The following is a 20,885-nucleotide window of genomic DNA, read 5'->3' as shown; positions in this document are numbered from 1 at the left end:
CCGATGCTGATGTCGTATCATGAGTGAATGCAGGGCCGGAAAACAAAAGCACAGACTTGCCGAGTGTTTCCACTGGAGCCAATAAGCAATCGGCGACGGCTCCCACTCCACTTGTTCTTATGAACTGTCTGAGTGTTGATATCACAAGCCTACCGACAGACAATTTCCAAGCTCTTTACGTTGAATAAAAGTTCACAGTTTGACAATCTCATCACTGCTATCAGAGGGCAACCGTGAGACGCATTAATAATCGTATCGCGCGCTCAGCGTCCTGCCTTTTATTCTTCTGTTGTTTTTGCTATAGATGCTCTATGCACTTCGCACGACGTCACACGTCCGACGCTGAAGTGTGGCGTTACTGAGCAAAATACTTGTCGCGTTGTGTCAACGCAAAATGCTTTTAACGCTGTGCAGTGCTCGCAAAGAAAAGTTGGCAATGATACGTGAAAATGGCGATGTTGTTTTCCTTTCTCCCTTGTTTCTTTAAGGAGGCTAGTGGGGTCCATAAGTATAACAATACATTATATTTTTAGCGTTGCGTTGTAATCAGTGCCCGCATTCAGAAAAGCTTTCTTACGCTAAAGCTTTTCGTAAGAGCAGCTGCCAGCGAATGAAGATATCAGACAGGTTATTAGCCAAGGCGGCCGGCCAATAACAGAGCGCACTTAGAAACGGGAACCTTTGGGAATTCGGGTCCAAGGTCCCAAGAACACTTAATATAACGCGGTGACGGTATGCTTTGATTTGAAGAAGCGACGTTCAGAAGTGTTATGGGGGCTGGAAACACGCTGCGCATGACCATGCCCAGCCACATTGACAGGCGCCGGTGAAAATGTCGCCACTGCACACTCTTCGGCGAGAACAGTTCGCTTGCTCTAAATGTGATCGATGCTCAGCCTTTTTCAGCCAACCGTGCATAAGAAAATGCAGGTGTAACGCCTCCATTCACCAATAGCCCATTTGAGAGGCAGCGTTTGCCGTCTGCCGGTCGCCTTTATATCTCCGTCATCTCGATTGGATCTGCCCTATAGGAATAGCTTTAGCGTAATAACATTCTTTTTTTTTTTTGCGAATATGGCCATTCGCACACAATATCCAGCAGTTTATTCTAGCAGTTTACGCTAGAATAATTCGTAAGTGCACACTATAGCCAGTCGCGATGACGGACATATTAGCGAAGGCGGTCGGCGAATAGCAAACAGCACTTACGAACGAGGACCTTTGCGAATTGGGCCTGATTCACAAAGCTTGTCGTTCGAACAAACCCTTTGTCATTGACTGGCTGCCTTCGCTAATGATATGTTTGCTATGACGATTGGCCGGCGCCTACTTTTACGAAAATTCTTAGCGTATGAACTGCTTTGTGAATATGGGCCCTCTATTGCATGTCTCCGCGGTTGGCTGTCGCCGTAATGATCGTATTTATTATACCGTAGATCGCTATCGTGAGTGGCGGACACCCAAACGCCGGCCAATGAGGAAATGGTCTTACGTGAGAGAAGCTTTATGAATACGGGCCCTTATGACGGCTCAGCTGTAGGAGAGGTATATATACCGTATAAATTCGTGTAACGGCCGCACTCGGGTGAGGATGGCACCTCCAACTTGGCAGCCCAATATATTGAAAAAGAAAATTCAATCGGAGAAGCAATCGCGTTCGGTGCCCCGATGCCGCGCGCGCGCATCGGCGAATTTTCGCGCGCTGCGTACTTCCACGTGCCGCTACTAGATGGCGGGAGTGCGCGTTGACCTCTGATGCAATGGTACGTCCGTGCTCCGAGGTGTGCAGTAGTCGGCGGCTGCGCCGGCACCATTTTGACCAAAACGTTCGGTCCCGTGTAAGGGCCGCACCTCGCCAAAATTGTGATAAAAAAAGTGCGGCCCTTACACGAGTCTGTACGTCTAGTACACAGTGCGGCATATTGAGCACGTCGTACGGAATATGCCAATTCTTCCGAACTAGGGCTCGTATCTTGCAAAAAGCTGTTACGCTATATAGAGTTGTTCGTAAGAGCAAATTCTAGCCAATTGTTCTGCTGGAAATATTGTTAGCGAAGGCGGCCGGGCAACGGCAAAGTGCACTTACGAAAGAAAGGCTTTGTGAATTTTGCCCAAGTTTTGTAAGACCCGCCGCAACAAAATGTTTTGCCGACTATAGTTCGTTCCTCACGTACGACCGGGGGGTAGGCAAAGCGCAAGGAACTTCCCTTTTTACCTGTGCTCTATATCAGCATTTATTTCACATCAAGCTGAAAGCGAGCAGCTGTGCCCAATTTTGTTTTATGCTTAAGTGAATATTAAATAATATAGCCACCAAATTAAGCTACTATGGAACACCAGGCAGGTGCACCGACGTGAGGCAGCCCAAGCGCGCGATATCAGAGAATAGCTGTTCACTGAGATCGCCGCGTACGAGCCGTGCCGCATTGTCTGCGCATGCGTGGGGGCGCGGACGCGAGCTCGCGCGCGTCCGCGCGCGTCCGCACGCGTACGTGTGGTGTGGGCTTTAGTGTAATCGTGGTTTTGGTGACTCTTTTACAGTACATATTGAAAGACGGCGTACAAAGAAAAAAGAAAAGAATAAAACGCGCGACAAATACGATGTTAACTGTGCAGTCCTGCCTGGTTGCCCCACTCACCATTCAATATCCAGGAGCCTAATTCACAAAACTTTTCGTTTGTAAGTGCTCTTTGCTATTGGCCAGCCGCCTTCGCTAATTGAATGTCAAGCATCAGGATTGGCCGGAGTTTGCCATTACAAGAAACTCTGCCTTATAAGAACGTTTCGTGAATACGGGTCCAACTTTTTTTTTTTACTGCGACAGAAGCTAAATGCTCGAAACTCCGTTTTCCTTTCCCGTCCGTACCGTCCATTCTGTGCAAACAGTTAATGAGTTCAATTAGGCAAACTAGACCACTCTGAGTGACAGTACGCTAGTGGGATCATCAGGTTGCCTCTGACGAGATCATTTTTATCGCCCTTGCTCGATTGCGTCCACGACAGCGATGAGACAAAGCTGTAATTATTTGAGAAGCTGAAATTATTCGGTTGTTTTATTACAACTAATAGTGATCACTGTCTGCCAAGCTAACAAAATTATAATAGCCGCCTTTCTACGCAGTGTTGTATGGAGGCCTGCATCTAGAGAGTGCCTTGTCACACATGATCCTCATGTAATTGCGTATTTTAACTTTCATTCTGGAGCTGTGAATCAAAGCACGAAAGACCACGATTTAATTGCGAGGCAAAATGAATTCATAGTAGTGGCATCAGAACCGCATACTGAAAGAACAACTCTGGTCGCCTAACCACTAAACGAGTCATGCAATACTCGCAATTATCATAACGTTTTTTTCGCGATATAACGTGCATGACGCGATGTCAGATGAGTGCACGCTTACGATTATGTTACACACTGCTGAGTGGCGTTCATGCCACCCCGTTCATGCCTCATGGTATCCCAGAGACTGCGGCATTCGCGTCTCGCTGCTATACCGCTTCATTTGTGCAAAACGAGTTTAAGTGCTTTTTGTGATGTACTGGAAACACGAGGCGATAATAACATTTACATGCTTACGGCGAGCGGAGGGTTCGACAATCGCACATCGCGCGCTCGACACGGGTAGTCGTTGACCTCACTACAGTGCAAAGACGACCGTGCAAGGCTAAATGCTTTAGTACACCGTCAAAAAATGCACACCAGCATTTACGACTGTGCTGCAACTACGGAAGAAACGATCGTTAAAGATATTCACGCCGTACACGCACATGTAAATATGTAGTGCCTAGCGGACGACGCGCGACGCAATCCACACTATCCGTGATTCGGCCAGTGCCCGCCAGGCGGTGACGTTGCTCGATCTCGGCCGCTTCGGAACCTTCGATGACCTTGCTCTCTCTGGAATTCCAGAATTTTCGCTGGTCAGAGCATTTCACTTTGACAGTGCTTTCAGCATACCGAAAAGCCGGGATTTCCGGCTGCGGCAGTCAGAAGATTCGAATCAACTCTGTGAGCAACAGGTCCATCGGGGATGGTGACGAACCTTAATTTCCTGAACGACCTTAATAAGCGCCACATTTCGGGTCAGAGTTGCGCCAGAGCATTCAACTTTCTCGACGATGTCAGCTCAAAACGTCAAGTGCAGCGAACAAGTATAGGCGGCTAAGTCACCTTCAAGTGTATAGTCGCGTACGCCGTTCAAGCCCTTTTCACGGCGATGCTCTCGTCTGCTTTGCTAAAGCTCGTGAGCATCCGAACTTTTGTGCTCCTATCTAAGTACATGTAAAAGGAGAATTCGTTTTTCTCGGCAACCAGTGCACCAAACTCGACGAAGTTTGTTGCAGTTAAAAGAATAGCTTAAAATCTAGTGACTGTTCGTTTCGAATTCTTGATTTACGTCGTCAATTTTTTACTAAAAATTAGGGAAAATGGTAATTTTCAAGAAAACGAAACTATCAAGTTTACAACTCCGTAACTCAGCAATGAAAAATGATATCACAATTCCGTGAATTGCATCTCATAGTACATCTAAAGCGGACAAAATTGATATCTTACACATGAATCTGAAAAAAATTTAGTAATGTGTAAATACAGCTTTTGTAGAACCCTTGTACACAACGTAACATATTCACGTGATATAAAATGACGTATGAAATTTGTCCGTTTTCAATGATCTAATGGGTGCCGTTTACGGAACTACGATATCTGTTCTTGATACAGAGCTATTAATTTGTAAACTTCGTGCTTCTATTTTTTTTCGAACTTTCAAATTTTTAAAAATTCTTTCAACGAAATGCAGGCCCTGAATCGAAAGTCCGCTTCCAACAGTCTCTATAATTTAACTTTCTCTCTCAAATGCTACAAATTTCATTAAAATCGGTCCAGGGGTTATATCAGAAAAGTGTTTTTTGCGTTTTACATGTATTTGAATAGGCCGCGTCGGAGTTGGGCCCGAGCTAAAGCTTCCTCTTAACAACAGCATTTACACCGAAAAAGTGTGCTTGTGGTACAACAATCGGTCGCCTTCACCCAAGTTCCCCAGCGGGTGATAACATTATGAACAAAATAAGGCTTGGTGCAAAACACGGGAAAATGCATTTTTTTAGGCTCTGAAAGTCCACTGTAGGATCCAACATCGAAATAGGCATTTATAAGCACAATTAAAGTGCCACTAAAACGCTTCAAGACCTATAGTTCGTGCTTATGTGTTAAATAGGCACGATAAGGACGTAAGAAAAAAAAAGACAATTTGCCTAAAGTTTCGGTCTCTAATGATAAGCCTCAAACATGGCACACACCCATTACAGAGGATTCGCCGAAATAAAGCGGGTGGTATAGAACAACATCGAAACCATCGACAACGCAATTGCCAACAGCGACGTAGCAGCGACAACGCTATGTAGTTCACAACAGGATCTCACAGGATTCACGGCCGCCAAGTGCCCTATATAGAAACACTGCATATGTACAGAGGACATGAAATCGCTCAAATATTGTAGGTGACACTGGGTCATTTTGCTTGCGACATCGGTTGTAATAGAATGTTTGGCCTCAGACTTGATTAATCCCCAGCCAAGGCCTTCAAAACGAGTCATCGAGCCTCAAAGGACACGCTGCAGTCGCGTTGGGCAGGTAGGTGTTTGGACAGTGCTCTGGACGATGGAAGCAATGAAATGTAACTGTTTTACACAAAACGAACCAAAATAAACACGATCTAATCAGATTATTTGATTCAAACATATTTAAATAGTAAAATGTTGAACAATCTCGAATAAAAAAAAATTGCATAAGCCTTTGGCCGAACGGCTGCGAATAAAATGTTCCATAAAGCTCCGCATTTGAACTAAATAAATTTAGCCTACTTAGACAGCGGGAGTTCTCGGCTAACTATTCACAAATTTTGTTTACATTCTTTGAGATTTCGTTCTCCTTATTTTTGTACTGAACTATACCCGGTTCTTGGCTAAGCCCCCGCAGTGGGTATGTGCCACCAGCATCTAGGCTCTACATGCTACACTATATGGGAGAATGCTGCTATCGCAGTCAAATGAGTTCGGAGCTGACGAAATTTATCTATTCATTTTCTCGGCGCACGAACTACAGGTGCTCCTTTCTCGGTTGACGCAGGTACCGCGGCGCCGACCTGCGCCGGGTGCTGGGCCCCCTGATGCTCTGCCTGGGCGGCTTCCTGCTCATCGGCGGCTGCGTGTTCATGGCTTTCGGCTACTACTCGAACTACCGCGACGAAGAGCGCGGCTACTCGCAGGCGCACGCGCGCGACTACGACAGCGGCCAGCAGCCCAAAGATGTCAAAGTGAGCACGTACTGAGAGCGGTCCAGGTATTTGGTTTGTCTCACTCTCGCGGCGCCGATTCCGCCGAGGAGACCCAGCCGCTTCCCTGTCCGAGTCGACCTTCTTCGCTGCACGCCGTGCATGCTGCTCTGCTCACTTCGACGCGGCGCACCTTTCTCAGCTCTTCTGCACCGCTGTTTGCGCTCGGCGCACGCGTGAGGCGAGAAATACACCATGGAGCACGGCGGGTGGCCCCCTGCACGTTTTATGTATACTGTATAGTCAGTTTATTTAACCCTAACACTCGGGCCACACCGCAAGTGGCCTTGTGAGACAAGCCATAGAGTGAAGACGCCTATAATTTTTGGTAAGACGGCTGACATAACAGATCCAGCAGGGGCATAGTGATTTAGTACAGAAATATTCGAGCTGTGAATTTAAGACACAAAAAGGAAATTCTGTAAGCGTGTGTGTCCATAAATACTATTAAGAACGCTGCCGAGCTTCCATAAACACTTTTCGGCCATTACTCACCGTTGCTTGTGACAAAGAAATTATATACAATCTCTTCCTTCTGGGTGACCTTTTATTTGCGCGCACACGGCGAGAGTTCCTCGCTGACCACGCTGCAAGAGGCCCCGGAAAACAGCTTTAGGCGTCGGAAGTGCTCGTGACACCGACCACGTGTCCCCGACCACGCTAACAGATATTACTTTAACCTATGTTTTCCTTCGTCTTTTATTTATTATTTGTCCGCACCCTTCTACTTCTTGTCGTTTCCACCTCGATACACAGGCCACTGACACACAGGCGCGGTTTCCTCAGCGATAGATGACATCGCTCGGAGCCGGTCTACGTATCAGAGCAATGACCTGTTTAAACCGTATTAACTAAATACCAGTAATGCCTGCTTCGTTTTCGTGACTACAAGGGTAAGACTGAAATAAATTGCGAAGGGTGTAACCAAAAAGAAAAAAAAAAAAAAAGGTGGGGTTTTACGTGCCAGTACCACGATATGATTATGAGGCACGCATTGGTGGGGAACTCCGAATTTTGACCACCTGCGGTTCTTTAACGGGTTCGGAATGTCCGGTACACGGGCGTTCTTGCCTTTAGTCGGCACCGAAATGCGGCCGCTGCGGCCGGGATTCGATCCCGCGTCCTCGGGCATAGCAGCGCAACGCCAAAGCCACTACGCCACCACGGCGGTTGCGGGGTTTCGCCTCATATACTGTCACAAAATGTATGAAGCAGGGCCCGTATTCACAAGAAGCTCTTACGCTAGAAATGCTTGTAAGGGAAACGTCCAGCCAATCCTGATGCTGGACATATTATTCACGAAGACGGACGGCCAATGGCAAACTTCACTCACGATCGAGAAGCTTTGTGAATTTGGCCCCGGAATCTTTGCACCTTTATGGCGCTACCGTTCATGTCGATAGGAACGTTATAATGTTCCGTTAATATGTATGCGGACGTGCCGTCCTTGCTGCCCGTGAGTCGATGGTAAATCACCTCAGTATGTACACGGCTGTGTGCATACTGCAGGTCAAGCTCCTCCAAGTGCCTTGTTCCGCTTTGCTTGGTTTCCGATGGGGTGGGGCGAATTAAATTCGAGCCCTCCTGTAATATTCAAGGATTGCCGAACGGCTCCAGTCCACTGGTTCTGGGTCAAGGTGCGCCTCAATGTCGGGGCGGCACTGGTATGTTGCGGGCGCAGTGGCCACCGTGTGGGCGGGTTCATTTCCCCGATGCCAGTATGACCTGGTATCCAGATGACTGTGGCTGCACCAAGGTCCTCGTTTTTGTTTATAATCTTGGCGGCTGCCATGCAGATCACATCGTTTCGGTAGTTTCTACACGCCTGCATGGAGTCCGTCAGGATATGGGCTTCCTCACTTGTGCTGACATGCGCTACAAAGCGATGGCTATCTCCTCGGCCTCGCAGATGTTGTAGGCCCGCGCTGTGGTGCTCGTCACTGCTCTGTAAATGCCGTCCATCACCGTGGTTGTAAACCATGGTGTGCGTGTTCTGTGTACTGTGACGTCAGTGTAGTTTGTGTTACTCCTGCCCTCGTAGGTTTTTCTGTAGCGTTTGACTGTAGCTTCTCTGCGTCACGGGTTTAGGACGGGGTTCATTTGCTCTGGGATTGGAGCAACTGTGATTTTGTCCCTCTGGGCGGTTGTGAGGTCCGCATGCCTGTTCTGGAGTTCCGCGCAGTCTCGGAAACCCAGTCTGTGCAGGAAGTCTCGTCCCGTTGTTGATTTGGTGAGCCTTAGCTTTTGCACATTGAGCTGTGCCTCCATGAGTTCGTCAAAGGTATTCGAGACAGCGCTCTTGACTGCTGTCATGTATTCCACGGCTCATTGCTCTAGAACGCAGTATCACAGTATCACAGCAATCGTGTTGAAGAGGACAAAGTAGCCTCATTCATATGCAGAGTCACAACATTTGCTGACTCAAAGAAGTTTATAAAGCAAGGCGAGCGCAAAGCTTTTTTAGGACAGGATAATTCAGGGTCCCCAGGGGACAATGAGCTACGGAACGAACTACACGTCATCATCCTTTCGTATTGGCTAAAAGGCTTATCTAACAAAAAAATGCCTTGACGGATTTCTACAGAATGCTTCAATATGATACATTTTTCGTTATGCGTGCGTTCTGACTTGCCCAGCGGGTGCAAGTAGCAAAAAAAAAATAATAATAATCTTAAGGGGGAGGGGGATATTCATGCTCGAGGCCAAAAATGAAGGGCAGGACAAAACCGCGTGATGTCGACAATTTCCAATTCCGCGCCCTCAAACGCTGGGCGTATTGTGTCGTCCACCACACAACGCAAGAAAAAAGAAGGAAAACAAAAAGAAAGAGAAATAAAGGCTGGCCAACCTGTCAATGGCACACTGTGTTCAGTGTGTTCGCTGTACAGCTCTCAAAAGACGAAAAGAAAGCGTCCCTGTACAAGTATATATAGCGAACGCTGGCACATACACGTCGAGTAGCAGCGTCTCGGACTTGACAGCTTGCGTTATACATAGAGTCCAACCGGGAAAGCTCTGCCTACACTATAGGCTCTAGGCTTGAGCGAAACAACGGGAAAACGAGGCGGCTGAACAACTCTACACGGCGGCAAGCGTAGCAGTGTGCACTTTCCGTTGGCCCGCTCCTTCCTCCATGCATCAATTTTTTTGTCTCGGCCAGACGCGAGGAGCAAGGACGTTGCGTGCGGCCCGCAGCCAAGGGCGAGGAAAAAAAACAAAAAAACGCGGCCCTCAGCAGAGCGCGTGCATCGCTTGCCAGCCCCGACGAAAAAAAAAAAGTTTCCTCTCGGTGCTTACTTCATTGATCGCCAGCTCTGTTGCCGTGATTGTGTAGGAAAAAGCAGTCACCCGGCAAAAGGAGTGCGTGTGCGTGCCCTTTAGCAGCATCGTTATTAGTGCGGGCCAGCGCCGCTTGGCGTTTTTCCATTTATCATTTGCAACTACGCCGCAGTGCTTGCGTTGTTCTTTTTTTTTTTTTTTTTGAACGCCGAGTAGGCACCGTGCGAATGACACGGCAACCCCGATACTTGGCAGATGCCACGCGATCCCATAAATGAAGACGAAAAATGCACCTTTGCATGCACGTTGTCACAAGTACTGAGCCTGCCAATGTTTGACGTCTGTCTCCTCGGGCTGTGCCATTGTTCGACTCGTTTGTTGAACTGCAGCTGTCTGTTCTATTAATGCATTTTACTTACGCGACTCGAGCCTACCAACCAGTCAACGTGTGTTCTATTAAGTGTCACCTGAATATATCCCCAAATTTAGTACCTCCAAATTTCCTACATTTTGTAAATCACACCTTTGCCTCTTAAAGAAAAAAAAATCCTCTCTAGAGGCAGCTAGTCATCATTATTATTATTTTTTTAATTTCCACTTTATCGTGCCTTATACTTTCTCCTATGAGCGTTATCGTCCCCCTTTCCGTCGAACGGCTTAACAACCGGCTTCTTGGCCAATCTACCGTGGAAGGTAAGCACCATGTAATTAATAAGTAGTATTTGGAGAAAGCAAGCTGGCACGCTATTTTGGATGCCCCTGCTCTATGGGCAAGTACCTGACAGCAGCTATTCGACTGCCGCTGCTTTTTAGATCGTAGGCTGTACGCTCTTTGCGACGTTATATTGTCTCTACTGCATGTTTTCTATACTGTACTGTCTCCAGTCGATCGAACCCCGCATCCTTGCCTCCTCGGGTGGAATCCTCAGCTTGCATGAACGTGTCATGAGCCGGTTTACCACGCGGAGCTGTCAGGCATACGGGGCAACGCATTCTAGCAATTACCAGTTTCTGCAGTGACAGAGGATAGTTCACATAAAACTAGCTATCAATTGACGATATCCTAAGGCATGTAGACATACGTATGTGCGCACGACAGTACAATACCATACAGACAAGGCCGTTGTGATAACGAAGCCGCTAGAGGTGAAGAGGTGAAAGATTTTTTTTTCAGGCCATATATGGCCTGAAAAAAAAAAAGAAAGAGATTAAGCAAGACTTAAAGAAATGTATCTCTCATCCGAAAGTTCGCTGCCTAGAAGCTAGGCATAAAAAGAAATCATTCGCAGACTATGCCAACCAGACAGCTGATGCATCAAAGACAGCGAAGGTGTAAAAGCGAGTTCTTCCACACTTCGAGAGAACTTTGGTGGGATCGAGGGGGGGGGGGTCTTTTTGCTTAAAAGCAAATTCGAGGCTCCCACGCACATCACGTTGCATTAACATTTCATATCGACCGCGCCGTCGCACGCCGGCCATAACCATGCCGCACGAGAACCGTTGCCGAGCTACGCTTTAACAGCTTCGCTGTAAAAATACGGTGCAGGAATTCGCGGGAAGACAGGCGAGCCCAAGTACTCCGCGCACTGCCAGTCTTCCAAAACTGGAAACGCCGCGCGTGCAACGTGTTTTTTAACGAAATCTTTTACTCCGCGGGAGCCCATGTACGCGCGACGACTGGTTTCAGTGTGACTAAAGCAAGCGAACAATGGTTGTTTCCCTTTCAGATGCGCTATCTCGGAAGCTCAACCAAGGAGGACTTGGAAGCCGGGACGAGGATGATGGAAAGATGATTTCAGCCTTGGACCCGCTACGCGACTCCTTGTACATACATTTTTTTTTTTTGTTGCTGCTGCGGCGTCCATACGGATGAAGGATGCGCACCGCAGAAGCAAGCCTCTTCATCAATTACCTCACTACGAAAATACCGCAGTTTAACGCTGCTCAGCGTTTGCATGCGCCTCGTTCAACTGCCCGCATTTGTCCTGTATAACACGCGATGCAATTTCATTGTCAGTTTCAGAACAGTGCATTAATAGCGACATCGTAGTCAACATCGCACTGAAGCGGGATGCAGTGTCATTCATAGAATGCATGATCTGCATTGTAGTCATTAGCCACTCAGTGAAATAAAACTGTACTGTCAAGCCTCAAAAGTTTATGTGCATATTTTTGAGCAATCTAGTCAACGACTGCTTGAAAGTCTCTCAAAAAAAGAAAGGAAAAAAATTCAAGGGAACATGGCTATTCACTACTACCAAGACGCCCCGCTGACTCATTAAATGTCAGCTGCTATGCGAAAGTGCGGTCCTCTTTCGTTGCGACGCTTACTAACTAGGTAGCTCGTTCACCGGGCCAACTGACCTTTATTAGAAAGAGACTGACAAAAAAAAAAAGAAGAAAAAAAGGACATTGAAACTCCCGTTTCGTCCACCTCTGAACAAGATAGAAAGTTCCACCACTTCCTGCTGCATGGGCGATTTGCTTTTTTTTTTCTCCGCACCTCCTCGACGGAGTCGTCCAAACGCTTCACCTTTCATTCGCGACTCGGGCAGTCATCGTTTTCGGAAGACTTGTTTGGCTCCGCGGGAAGCACCACGGCAGGGAGAATATATACCGGAGCGGCGAGGGAAGGAGCGTTGCTGTTGGGTTCATCGCTTCTGGCAGGCAGTTGAATCATCAGAGCTGTGGTTGAGCGGGCCGCGGCGGACGTGCTGGGTCTCGAAACGGTGGCCGACCGACCAGTGGGGCCAGACGTAGCTGCGTTCGGCGTGCAGCAGTTCTTGCAGTTGGCCGATGTACCTGCGGCGACACAGGAGCACTTTCGGCGGCGTTTAGCCACCCCCTTGAGTAGAGACACCATGGCCTGATCTGCATCGCCGGCAGCCGGCGAGACCTGAACTAAGCGCAGCGGCTTTGGCGAGGTGTGACGCACACGGCTCCCATTGGGACGCACACTGGGACCTGATAAGTTCTCCATCGGTCTCTCTCGTTCACCGTGGTGGGTGCCGTCGCCGCTGCTCAGGCTTGTTTCGCGAGCGGCCGCACCATAGCGGAGCTCCAAGAGAGCCATGGCGCAGCTTTCCGCTCGGCCGTCGAACTCCTTGCCGAGGCGGGCACGACAGTCGTCGCAGATGCTGTACGGGTAAATGTTACAAGCAGATTCAATTTCTTCCGGCCCTTCTGGTACGATCTTAGCTGCCGGCTGTTCCGAGTATCCCACCGCTGCAGATGAGCACCTGCAGCCGGCTGCAAGAATAACAATAGTGTCGCATCGAAGCACCCCGTTCCAACGCAATAAAAATAATAAATGTTCATGATTTTCTAAGGTATCGTATACGCACGCAGGCTGGCCCTTGCGGTGCTTCAAGCAGTAGTCTAAAGTAGCCCCCCCTCCCCCACCCACCCCCCACACACGCGCGCACACACACATTCGCGACGGTGCGGCGCCTTGCAAATTCGCGTGGCCTCACCTTTGCACTTGCAGCCGCCGTTGCGGTCGCGCTCAGAAGAGGCTCCAGGGCCAGACGAGGTCCTGCGCTGAAAATGGAACGCGTATTCAGGCACCCAGAAGGTATACGTATTCACCCTCTGGACCCAACGGCGCCCCCAGTTTCCCTGCCAAAACCGCAGAAGGCCGCGCATCAGGGAACACGGTTACCTTGGGTCCAGTAGCGTTTTCCACAATGTTCTCTCCGTCCCGGTTTCCATCCAGGGCGTCCTGCATGTCCTGGTAGCGATTCTGCCGAGACCTCCAAGAATTTGCGACGGCCCCCCGACCTTGGCGCAGCGTTGCACCGCGGCGTCGGCGAGCAGCGTAGTGACCACCGCCCGGCATCGTTCGAAGGCTCTCTCCGATCTGCGCTTCTTCTTTGCAGGCCACCCGGCCCGTGGAGCTCGCACCAGCAGCCGCCATCTGCCGCGCACTCACCGACACGCTGCCCGCGGCATTTTTGCGCGGCATGCCTTTCTCGTCGCAAAAGGTCTTCTGTCGGCGTACAAGTTGTTGCAGCGTCTTTCTCAACTCCAACTGAGTGGGGTTTATCGAAGGAATGATTTCGACGGATTGGGCTCACATTTAAGGCCTACGGTGAGCGAGAACGAGAGGTGTTCCACAGTTTCTCTGATTTGACTGCGTGACCACAGTTGCCAACCCTTGCTATGTTGAAGGAGAAGAAAAAAAACTTGGCTGACTGAACAAGCTGGTCGGTTGTTCCTCAGTGAAATGGCGCAACCCACTCTGGTATACCCGCCGTGAATCGGGAGGTAGTAGAAACAAAATGAAAAATAATTTTGTAAAGTTAAGGATGAGGTCATAAACGGATATTAATACTACAGCTATAACTAACCATAACGAAGGAGCTTGTTGTCCACAACTATATGTGCCATTTTTAATGCTAAAAATATATTAAAGAAAACATGCTGATAATATTACTACTTATCCATGAGAATGAAAATTATTACTTATCCATGAGAATGAAAAGGATTAATACGCGCATAGCGTGCTAAGCGTTCGTGCGTTCGTCTTCTTTCTTTATTTGCATGGCTTGCCCCCACAGTCGTATAGTAGCGAAAAATAAATTATAAGTGCGCAGTCCCGCTTCATGCATGAATACTGCGCTAGAGACTTCTAATACAGGAACGAATGCCTACAGGGACGAATGCCCGTGGTGTGGGGCCGCACCAACCTTATACCACATTACGTGGGAGTGCACACTACACAACATACAAGACCCAGACACGAACACCACGAGGGAGCAATGGGAGGCACTGCTGTCCAACTCGTCCCTCGACGACCAGCTCAAGCTGATAAAGAGAGCTGAGAAGATGGCAAGAGCCACCGGAGCCCTGGACATAGGGGCCCCGACCATTAGCGGTTTTTCTGATCATTCTTTTAATAAAGTTTATCTATCTACCTATCTCATATGTTCGTCGTCCATGTGCCATTGCATGCTCGCATTCTCAGGTTGACCACTTCGTAATCTGACAGCTATAGGTGCTTTTTTACCGATCGTCTTTGTCAAACGGCGTGTGCAAAGCAGATAGTGCGCACCCACCGCAGCCGCAGAAGCGGAACATTGGACATTGCACACGGACAAATGCAGCTACATCAAGCATTGCGCGATTGCGCGCGTTCAAAAGTGACGTGCAACAACCAGGCATAGATATCGACGGACGATTGACAGTACAGGTGACACAGTCGCTGTATTACACGCTTTTATCCCTGACACAATTAACCTGTTATGCCTGCGGGTCAGCAGCAAGGGTTAATTAGTGTATTTATGTTAATTATTCAATTAAGCATTTTGATTTCTCGTGGAAGTAATGGCCGCCTCATCGAGTAAGTTTCGAGTGGTTTCGCTCATGTGATCTCAACCGACTAATCGCGATCAAAAAACATTACCATTAATGCATTAACCAATTAATCCAAAGTTAACTGATTTATCGCCCGGCCTTAATGGAAATGGCGCTCCTGTCGATTCAGAGGGGAATGATATATACAATTGTAGAAGTCTGCGCATGCGATGAACATTTATCGGCGAGACTCGTGTCTGCTTAATCACAGCTCGATCACGCACGCTGCACGTGCATGCAGTTGAACTATTCAAATGCAAAAATTTAATTCGAGAAGCCTTCGCAAAAATAAAAAAAAAAAAATCGCCGCAGTATACTTTGTTTTGTAGAGTTCAGTGCAAGGTAGAGGGCGGCAACATAGCCTGCATACGATATTATGAGCTGGTTGCAAGTAAACTGGCATTTCTGACCCTAACTGTCAGTCATTTATCTCTCTCTCTCTTTCTCTCTCTCTCTCAATCAATGAATTTCTTTTTCTTTGTGTTGGCTGTTGCTCTTCACGGGACTGTGGCGCACCCGAGCTCGACCAAGAAAGGGGTAGCAGACAAATTGCTCTCACTGTTGTTGTTGCGATTGGCCACTTTCGCGAAAAGTGCGCATACATCGTTGCTATAGTACAGCGTGTGTGCCGCAATCCAGGCGTATTAGTTGCGCTGATAAGGAAAGAAGTGAGGACACGCTCTGCTGTCGAGAACAAATGAACATTTATGAAGGAGGTAAGTTGTAACTTGCAGTCGTCAAAACAGCTCAGGACATAGCGCTCATGGGTGCAGCTTTTGTAGAGGCCTCGAAGGTTGGGGGGGGGGGGGGGGGGCTGTTACGTTTCCTGCACGCTCCCTCACTAACTGCCTAGCACACGTCGAAAGACCCGACCAGCTTCATCGGCATATACCACTGATTTTCGCAACTGCGTTCATTGCGTAGCGACATTACGGCTCAAAGCAGCGCGATAAGAGCCGAGAGCAACGGTAAAGTTGTAGTTCGGAAAAAGCTACCAGGCAACGTGAGCTGTGTCCAGAGAAGACTTTAAACGGATCAACTCGCGTCACCGTGTTTGCCCTCGCAATCGTTACGCGTATAGCCCCCTCAGCCTTAGGCCGTTCCTTTCCTATAGCTTCGAAGGTCCTCTTTAATCCGACGTTCTCAGTGCTTTAATAGTAAACACTGGCGCCATGCTTCGTGCCTCACCCGATCTTCCGTCCAAATCTTGGCGTCTCTTTTTTCCGAGCTGAGCCCAAGCGGACGTCTGGCGCTAAATTAACGAGGCGTCCTAACCAAAGATTCAAAGGGAAGTGGGCGCGAACAATTTTTGCTAAGAACCTCAGCCCCCATGCGCGCATGCATAGTTTAAAGCCCTCCCTAAGATCATTAGGGATTAAAGCAGCTGTAGAATATACGAAAAAAAACAAAAACAAATCATGCGCCTTTGGGGCCTTCAAAGCAAGCAAAGTATTCGCAACAGCTTAGTAGCCATATATATATATATATATATATATATATATATATATATATATATATATATATATATATATATATATATATATATATTAAAGAGACGAACGAATTATTCTTCCGGGATGAAACTCGCTTATTGTCGCTTTCGATTTTCTTTTTTTATATAAATGACAGAAAAGAGAAGACGTTGGCGCGATACGGCCTCGACTAATCCTTGTTGCTTGTTTTCGTCCATATTCTCCTCAATTACATACCAAGCGGTAATAATTAACCTGCCGTTTACTGATTAGCCCGTCGCTTACCCGCCACAACACGGGTGCTCCTAAAGATGCTGCCAATTAACTAAGTGACGTTCATGTGTCGTGCGGCGATTGCGCCTATTCGGCGGAGCATCTCATCTTGGTGGGGCCGGTATAGTTCCTTCTAGCGAGCTAACGATCCATTTTTTTTATTATTTTCTTACCATTATCGGCGCTCAGTAAGAAGTCCTCGCTATAACTGCGGCTCGGCGACGTCCCAGCTACAGAGTTTCTTACAACAATACCGGAAACTGTTATGGCCTCAGCCAACTGTAAAGGGAAAGTAGAGTTGATCGTTACGAAATACGACCCAAGGAACCGCAGCTCACCATTTGTAGCCTCAGGGGGACGCAAACGGCGGACGAAATGTAAATGATGTAACCTCCAGTGTCACAACGCGGTTGTGTGACTTGTGTTAGTTGTCCCTCAAAAAAAAAAAACGAAAAAGAGAGAGAAAAAAAGAAAGCAATTTCAAACAAAACACACAAACTACACTCACTGAACCCTATGCCAAACATGCACTACGGAAAAGACGCCCAAAGAAACAGAGGATACACGTGCCAACATTTAGAGCCCTTAGCAACTGTCATGCAAACGCCACCGGGGAGCTGGGTGCAAGGTCTAGTCAGGTCGAGGAACGTCCGAGGCATGCGGGGGCATCCGAAAGACGTGTTGAGACGTGGTGCGCGGTTGCGGTACAGGTTGCGGCCGGACGATCTGTCGACGTTCACCGGCCGGAGCTTGTTCAGGGTACTGGAGATGCTGGCTGACCCGGGATGGACGCCCTTGCGACGTCCGCCAACCATTGGGAGATACTCGTGCCTAGGTCGGAGCCTGCTGCGGCCACGCAGTGTTTGTTTGCCTCCAAGTGTGGCTCGTACCCACTATGCGGGATCGGCCACGAATCGCCGCTACTTTCTCCACCTTTCGCTCGCCGAAAGTCTTGGGTGATGATGATGAGCTTGAAAGCAGTGGCGCCTCCGAGTGATGTTCTTCTTCCTTTACATTAATTTCCTCGCGTTGCCGTGGAGCTTGCTCATTGGACACGAGCTTTCGCAGCCCCGTGCTGCCATCGCCAGTGCATCGCCTTCGACAAAATCTCGCTGGTGCGAGCTCGTGCCGCCGCTCCTTGTCGTCGTCCCCTTCGGGTGGCCAATACGCATTCGCGCACGTACCTGTAGGCGGCCTTTGTGTGCCAGCGTGGCCACATCGCTTGACCGAACTGTTGGCAGTTCTGTGGCGCATAATCGAAGGACCGCGTCAACTTTTCAACATGTATGCGCAAAGTGATGTTTTCAAATGTGTAACAGGGTGTTTTTATTTTTTAGACAGATTTTTTATAAATAAGCATGGTGATCGTAAGACACCTGTCATCTTCGCATACGAGCTCTACGACGAGACAGAAATACCTTGCCGCTGGCTAAGTAACTCTCAAAATACTAATTAACAAAAAATCGTGAGTTATCTTTCTTATGATTAACTTGAGGGCAGTTGTTTATATAGGAAACTTGTACGGATTCGCAATTTATGACATACTCATTTTTCTAAGAAATACAAAAAATTACGCGCAATTTGAGATATTCATAATCGAAACTGAAGGCCAGATCCAGGCAATATCGAGACAGAGCGCCTCAGATGGCAACGCCCCGTGTGTGGGGGGCGAAGTTTTGAATGACAGCATGCCGCGGCAAATCCTGACCCGACACACAGCGGCACAAGCTTGTCAGGCAAAGCGTGCGTAACAGTAGGTGCCGCGTTTGGCCGAGACGTTCAGTTTCACGCTTCATCGCGCTTGTCGTCACTGGACGTTTCCGTCTAATATGACAGCGCGGCCACATTTTCTGCGCTCCTGCGGCGGTCAGTTTAGATATTGCCTGATTTAGCGTTGAAATTCGATGATAAATACCTCGAATTTAGGTGCAATTTTCAAGGTGTTTAAAAAATGAGAGGGCATTAAAACGTGACCGCCTTCATATTCGCCATTTAAACAACTGCGCCTAAGGCACTAATACAAAGGGTAATTAACCCGCCGTGGTTGCTCAGTGGCTATGGTGTTGGGCTGCTGAGCACGAGGTCGCGGGATCGAATCCCGGCCACGGCGGCCGCGTTTCGATGGGGGCGGAAACACCCGTGTACTTAGATTTAGGTGCACATTGAAGAACCCCAGGTGGTCGAAATTTCCGGAGTCCCCCACTACGGCGTGCCTCATAATCAAAAAGTTGTTTTGGCACGTAAAACCCCGTAATCTAATTTTTAACAAATGATAATTAATAAGATGTTTGTTGATTAGTCTTAAAAGTAACTTAAGTAGCGGCAAAGTATTTCCGCTTCGCCGTATACGGCTCGTTTGCGAAGACGACATGTGTCTCACGGTCGTAGCGTTTTTATAAAGAAAGATGTATGCTCTAAAAAAAACACCCTGTATATAAAAATAGAACCTCTCGGTTTCCCTTCTTCTCTCGTATACATATATATATATATATATATATATATATATATGTATATGTATATGCGTATGATAAATGGACGAGGCGTGGACGGGTATGTCGACGCCGAGGCAAAAGAAGCAATATTGGATAACTTGAGCAATTTCTCCGACTGCGGCGATATAGCAACATGATAGCGGACACCTTCACAATAACAGCTTTGTCTTGCGATGCGCACGACGGCGTCTTCGTTCGCTGCAGCATAGTGACCGCCTTGGTCTCCAAAATACGTGCACAGCCTGCGTGGGGCACAGAACGCCGCACAAATTGCCAAGAGCGAACGTTTACGCGACAGCTCAGTGATTCACGCCCCGTCCAGCTCCTCTCTGCACGTTGCGGCATGGGTACGAGTTGGATCCCCAGGGGCCCGTGGTGGACCAAGTGTTGTTTTTCTTCGCCAGAGAAGGTGAAGCTCGTGGGATGAGGAGGTGGACTGAGGATGGCGACACGGCTGCGCATCCGAAAGGACAAAACGGACGGGCGCAACAGTTGTAAAATGCGGCGCTAAAAAGCAGCAGTAAAATGCGGCGCTATAAAGAGTTACAGGCACCGTGCTCTCAGGCTTTTCATGCTGTACATCTGATAGCAGCGCCAGACCACTGGCACAGCCTAGCGAACAGAAGGAGCATATCTTGCAGGCGACGTTACCCAATAACGACGCCCTCCAGCCATTGTTCATCTCGAGGCAAACGTTTGCTCATTCTGCGACGGTGTACTACAACCTTGCATGCAGTACATGACTATATACAGGAAATGATGGCGAAGGCACATGAAATATGCCGCCAGCGTGGATCTTGAAAGGATTCGTTCATCAAGTTCCAGCAAGCTATGAAACGGGCGGTCTTAGATCCGTAGTAATCCAAGCGGCTGGCGCCGACAACACTTGTAGGAAGCTGCAACAGCCGCAACGCCATCTGGCCAATGCGTGGTGCTTATATATACATGCCTATACCCAGCTAGCTACTAACTACGTACTGACTCTCGTTTACAGACAATGAGCTACATTTCAAATTTCGTATAGCTAGCAGGGGCGTTTTTTTTACTGCAGCCAGCACCAGGCTGGGAAATGGCCATGTGGCAGAGGTCATCTTCTATGGCGGTATTTGTTCAGAATAACGCACTGGTGCTCTATTCATGCGGAAGTAGTCAGCCAAGTTCCTCGCGGGGTGAAGGCTGCTCGTAAATTCCATGAGCCTAAGAGCAGAACGACCTCCGTCGTTGATCCTGGGGCTGGAACAAGTACAACACACACGAAGAAACGGGCAGACATTTTCTACGCGCACGCCATACACTTGCATTTCTTTCTGTGTAAGGCTCGAGAGGTCCATGAGATAAGTGGAGCACCTCTCACTTCGTCTGGAAGGCACCAGCAACGGATTTTATGCAGTCTGGTGAAAAAAAAAGGCGAACGGGCGTCTCATCAAAATTATAATTAAGATGTTAGGACGAAATGAATCAGTCATGTTCTTTGCTTTTTGCTGTAACGGAAGCTTGGCTTTGGCCTCCCTTGAGAGACATATCTATGTTTGTATTTGCTTTATTGTATCATTTGTATCCGCACACAAGTCAAGTGTGCTCCCTACTTGACGTCTAAAATGTGAATATTCTTCAACTTTTCGCACGATCCACACGGAAGTGGAGTTCTCTGGACCTCTCTATAGGCCATTAGAATTCCGGG

The 20,885-nt window shown here is 48.2% G+C and overlaps 2 protein-coding genes across 5 annotated transcripts in view; one reads left to right on the top strand and one right to left on the bottom strand.

Annotated features, from left to right (window-relative positions):
- LOC126546192 (uncharacterized) overlaps positions 1 to 14,531 on the top strand; it is a 37,009-nt gene extending 22,478 nt beyond the window's left edge. For 3 of the 4 annotated variants that reach the window (XM_050194338.3, XM_050194341.3, XM_055061554.2), the window contains 2 exons: positions 6,129 to 6,315; positions 11,340 to 14,531. In XM_050194338.3, coding sequence (XP_050050295.1) covers positions 6,129 to 6,315; positions 11,340 to 11,405 — 253 coding nt within the window. In that variant the 3' untranslated portion in view covers positions 11,406 to 14,531. Of the gene's footprint in view, positions 1 to 6,128; positions 6,342 to 11,339 lie in introns of all 4 variants that reach the window. The other variant, XM_050194342.3, reaches the window with a different exon arrangement.
- LOC126546183 (oxysterol-binding protein-related protein 6-like) overlaps positions 1 to 20,885 on the bottom strand; it is a 157,768-nt gene that overhangs the window by 127,399 nt on the left and 9,484 nt on the right. The window lies entirely within an intron of this gene.

Source organism: Dermacentor andersoni, chromosome 1, assembly GCF_023375885.2.
Source record: "Dermacentor andersoni chromosome 1, qqDerAnde1_hic_scaffold, whole genome shotgun sequence".
Classification (NCBI taxonomy): Eukaryota; Metazoa; Arthropoda; class Arachnida; order Ixodida; family Ixodidae; genus Dermacentor; species Dermacentor andersoni.
The sequence above is the reverse complement of the archived record's forward strand: the minus strand, read 5'-3'. Positions and strand labels throughout refer to the sequence as shown.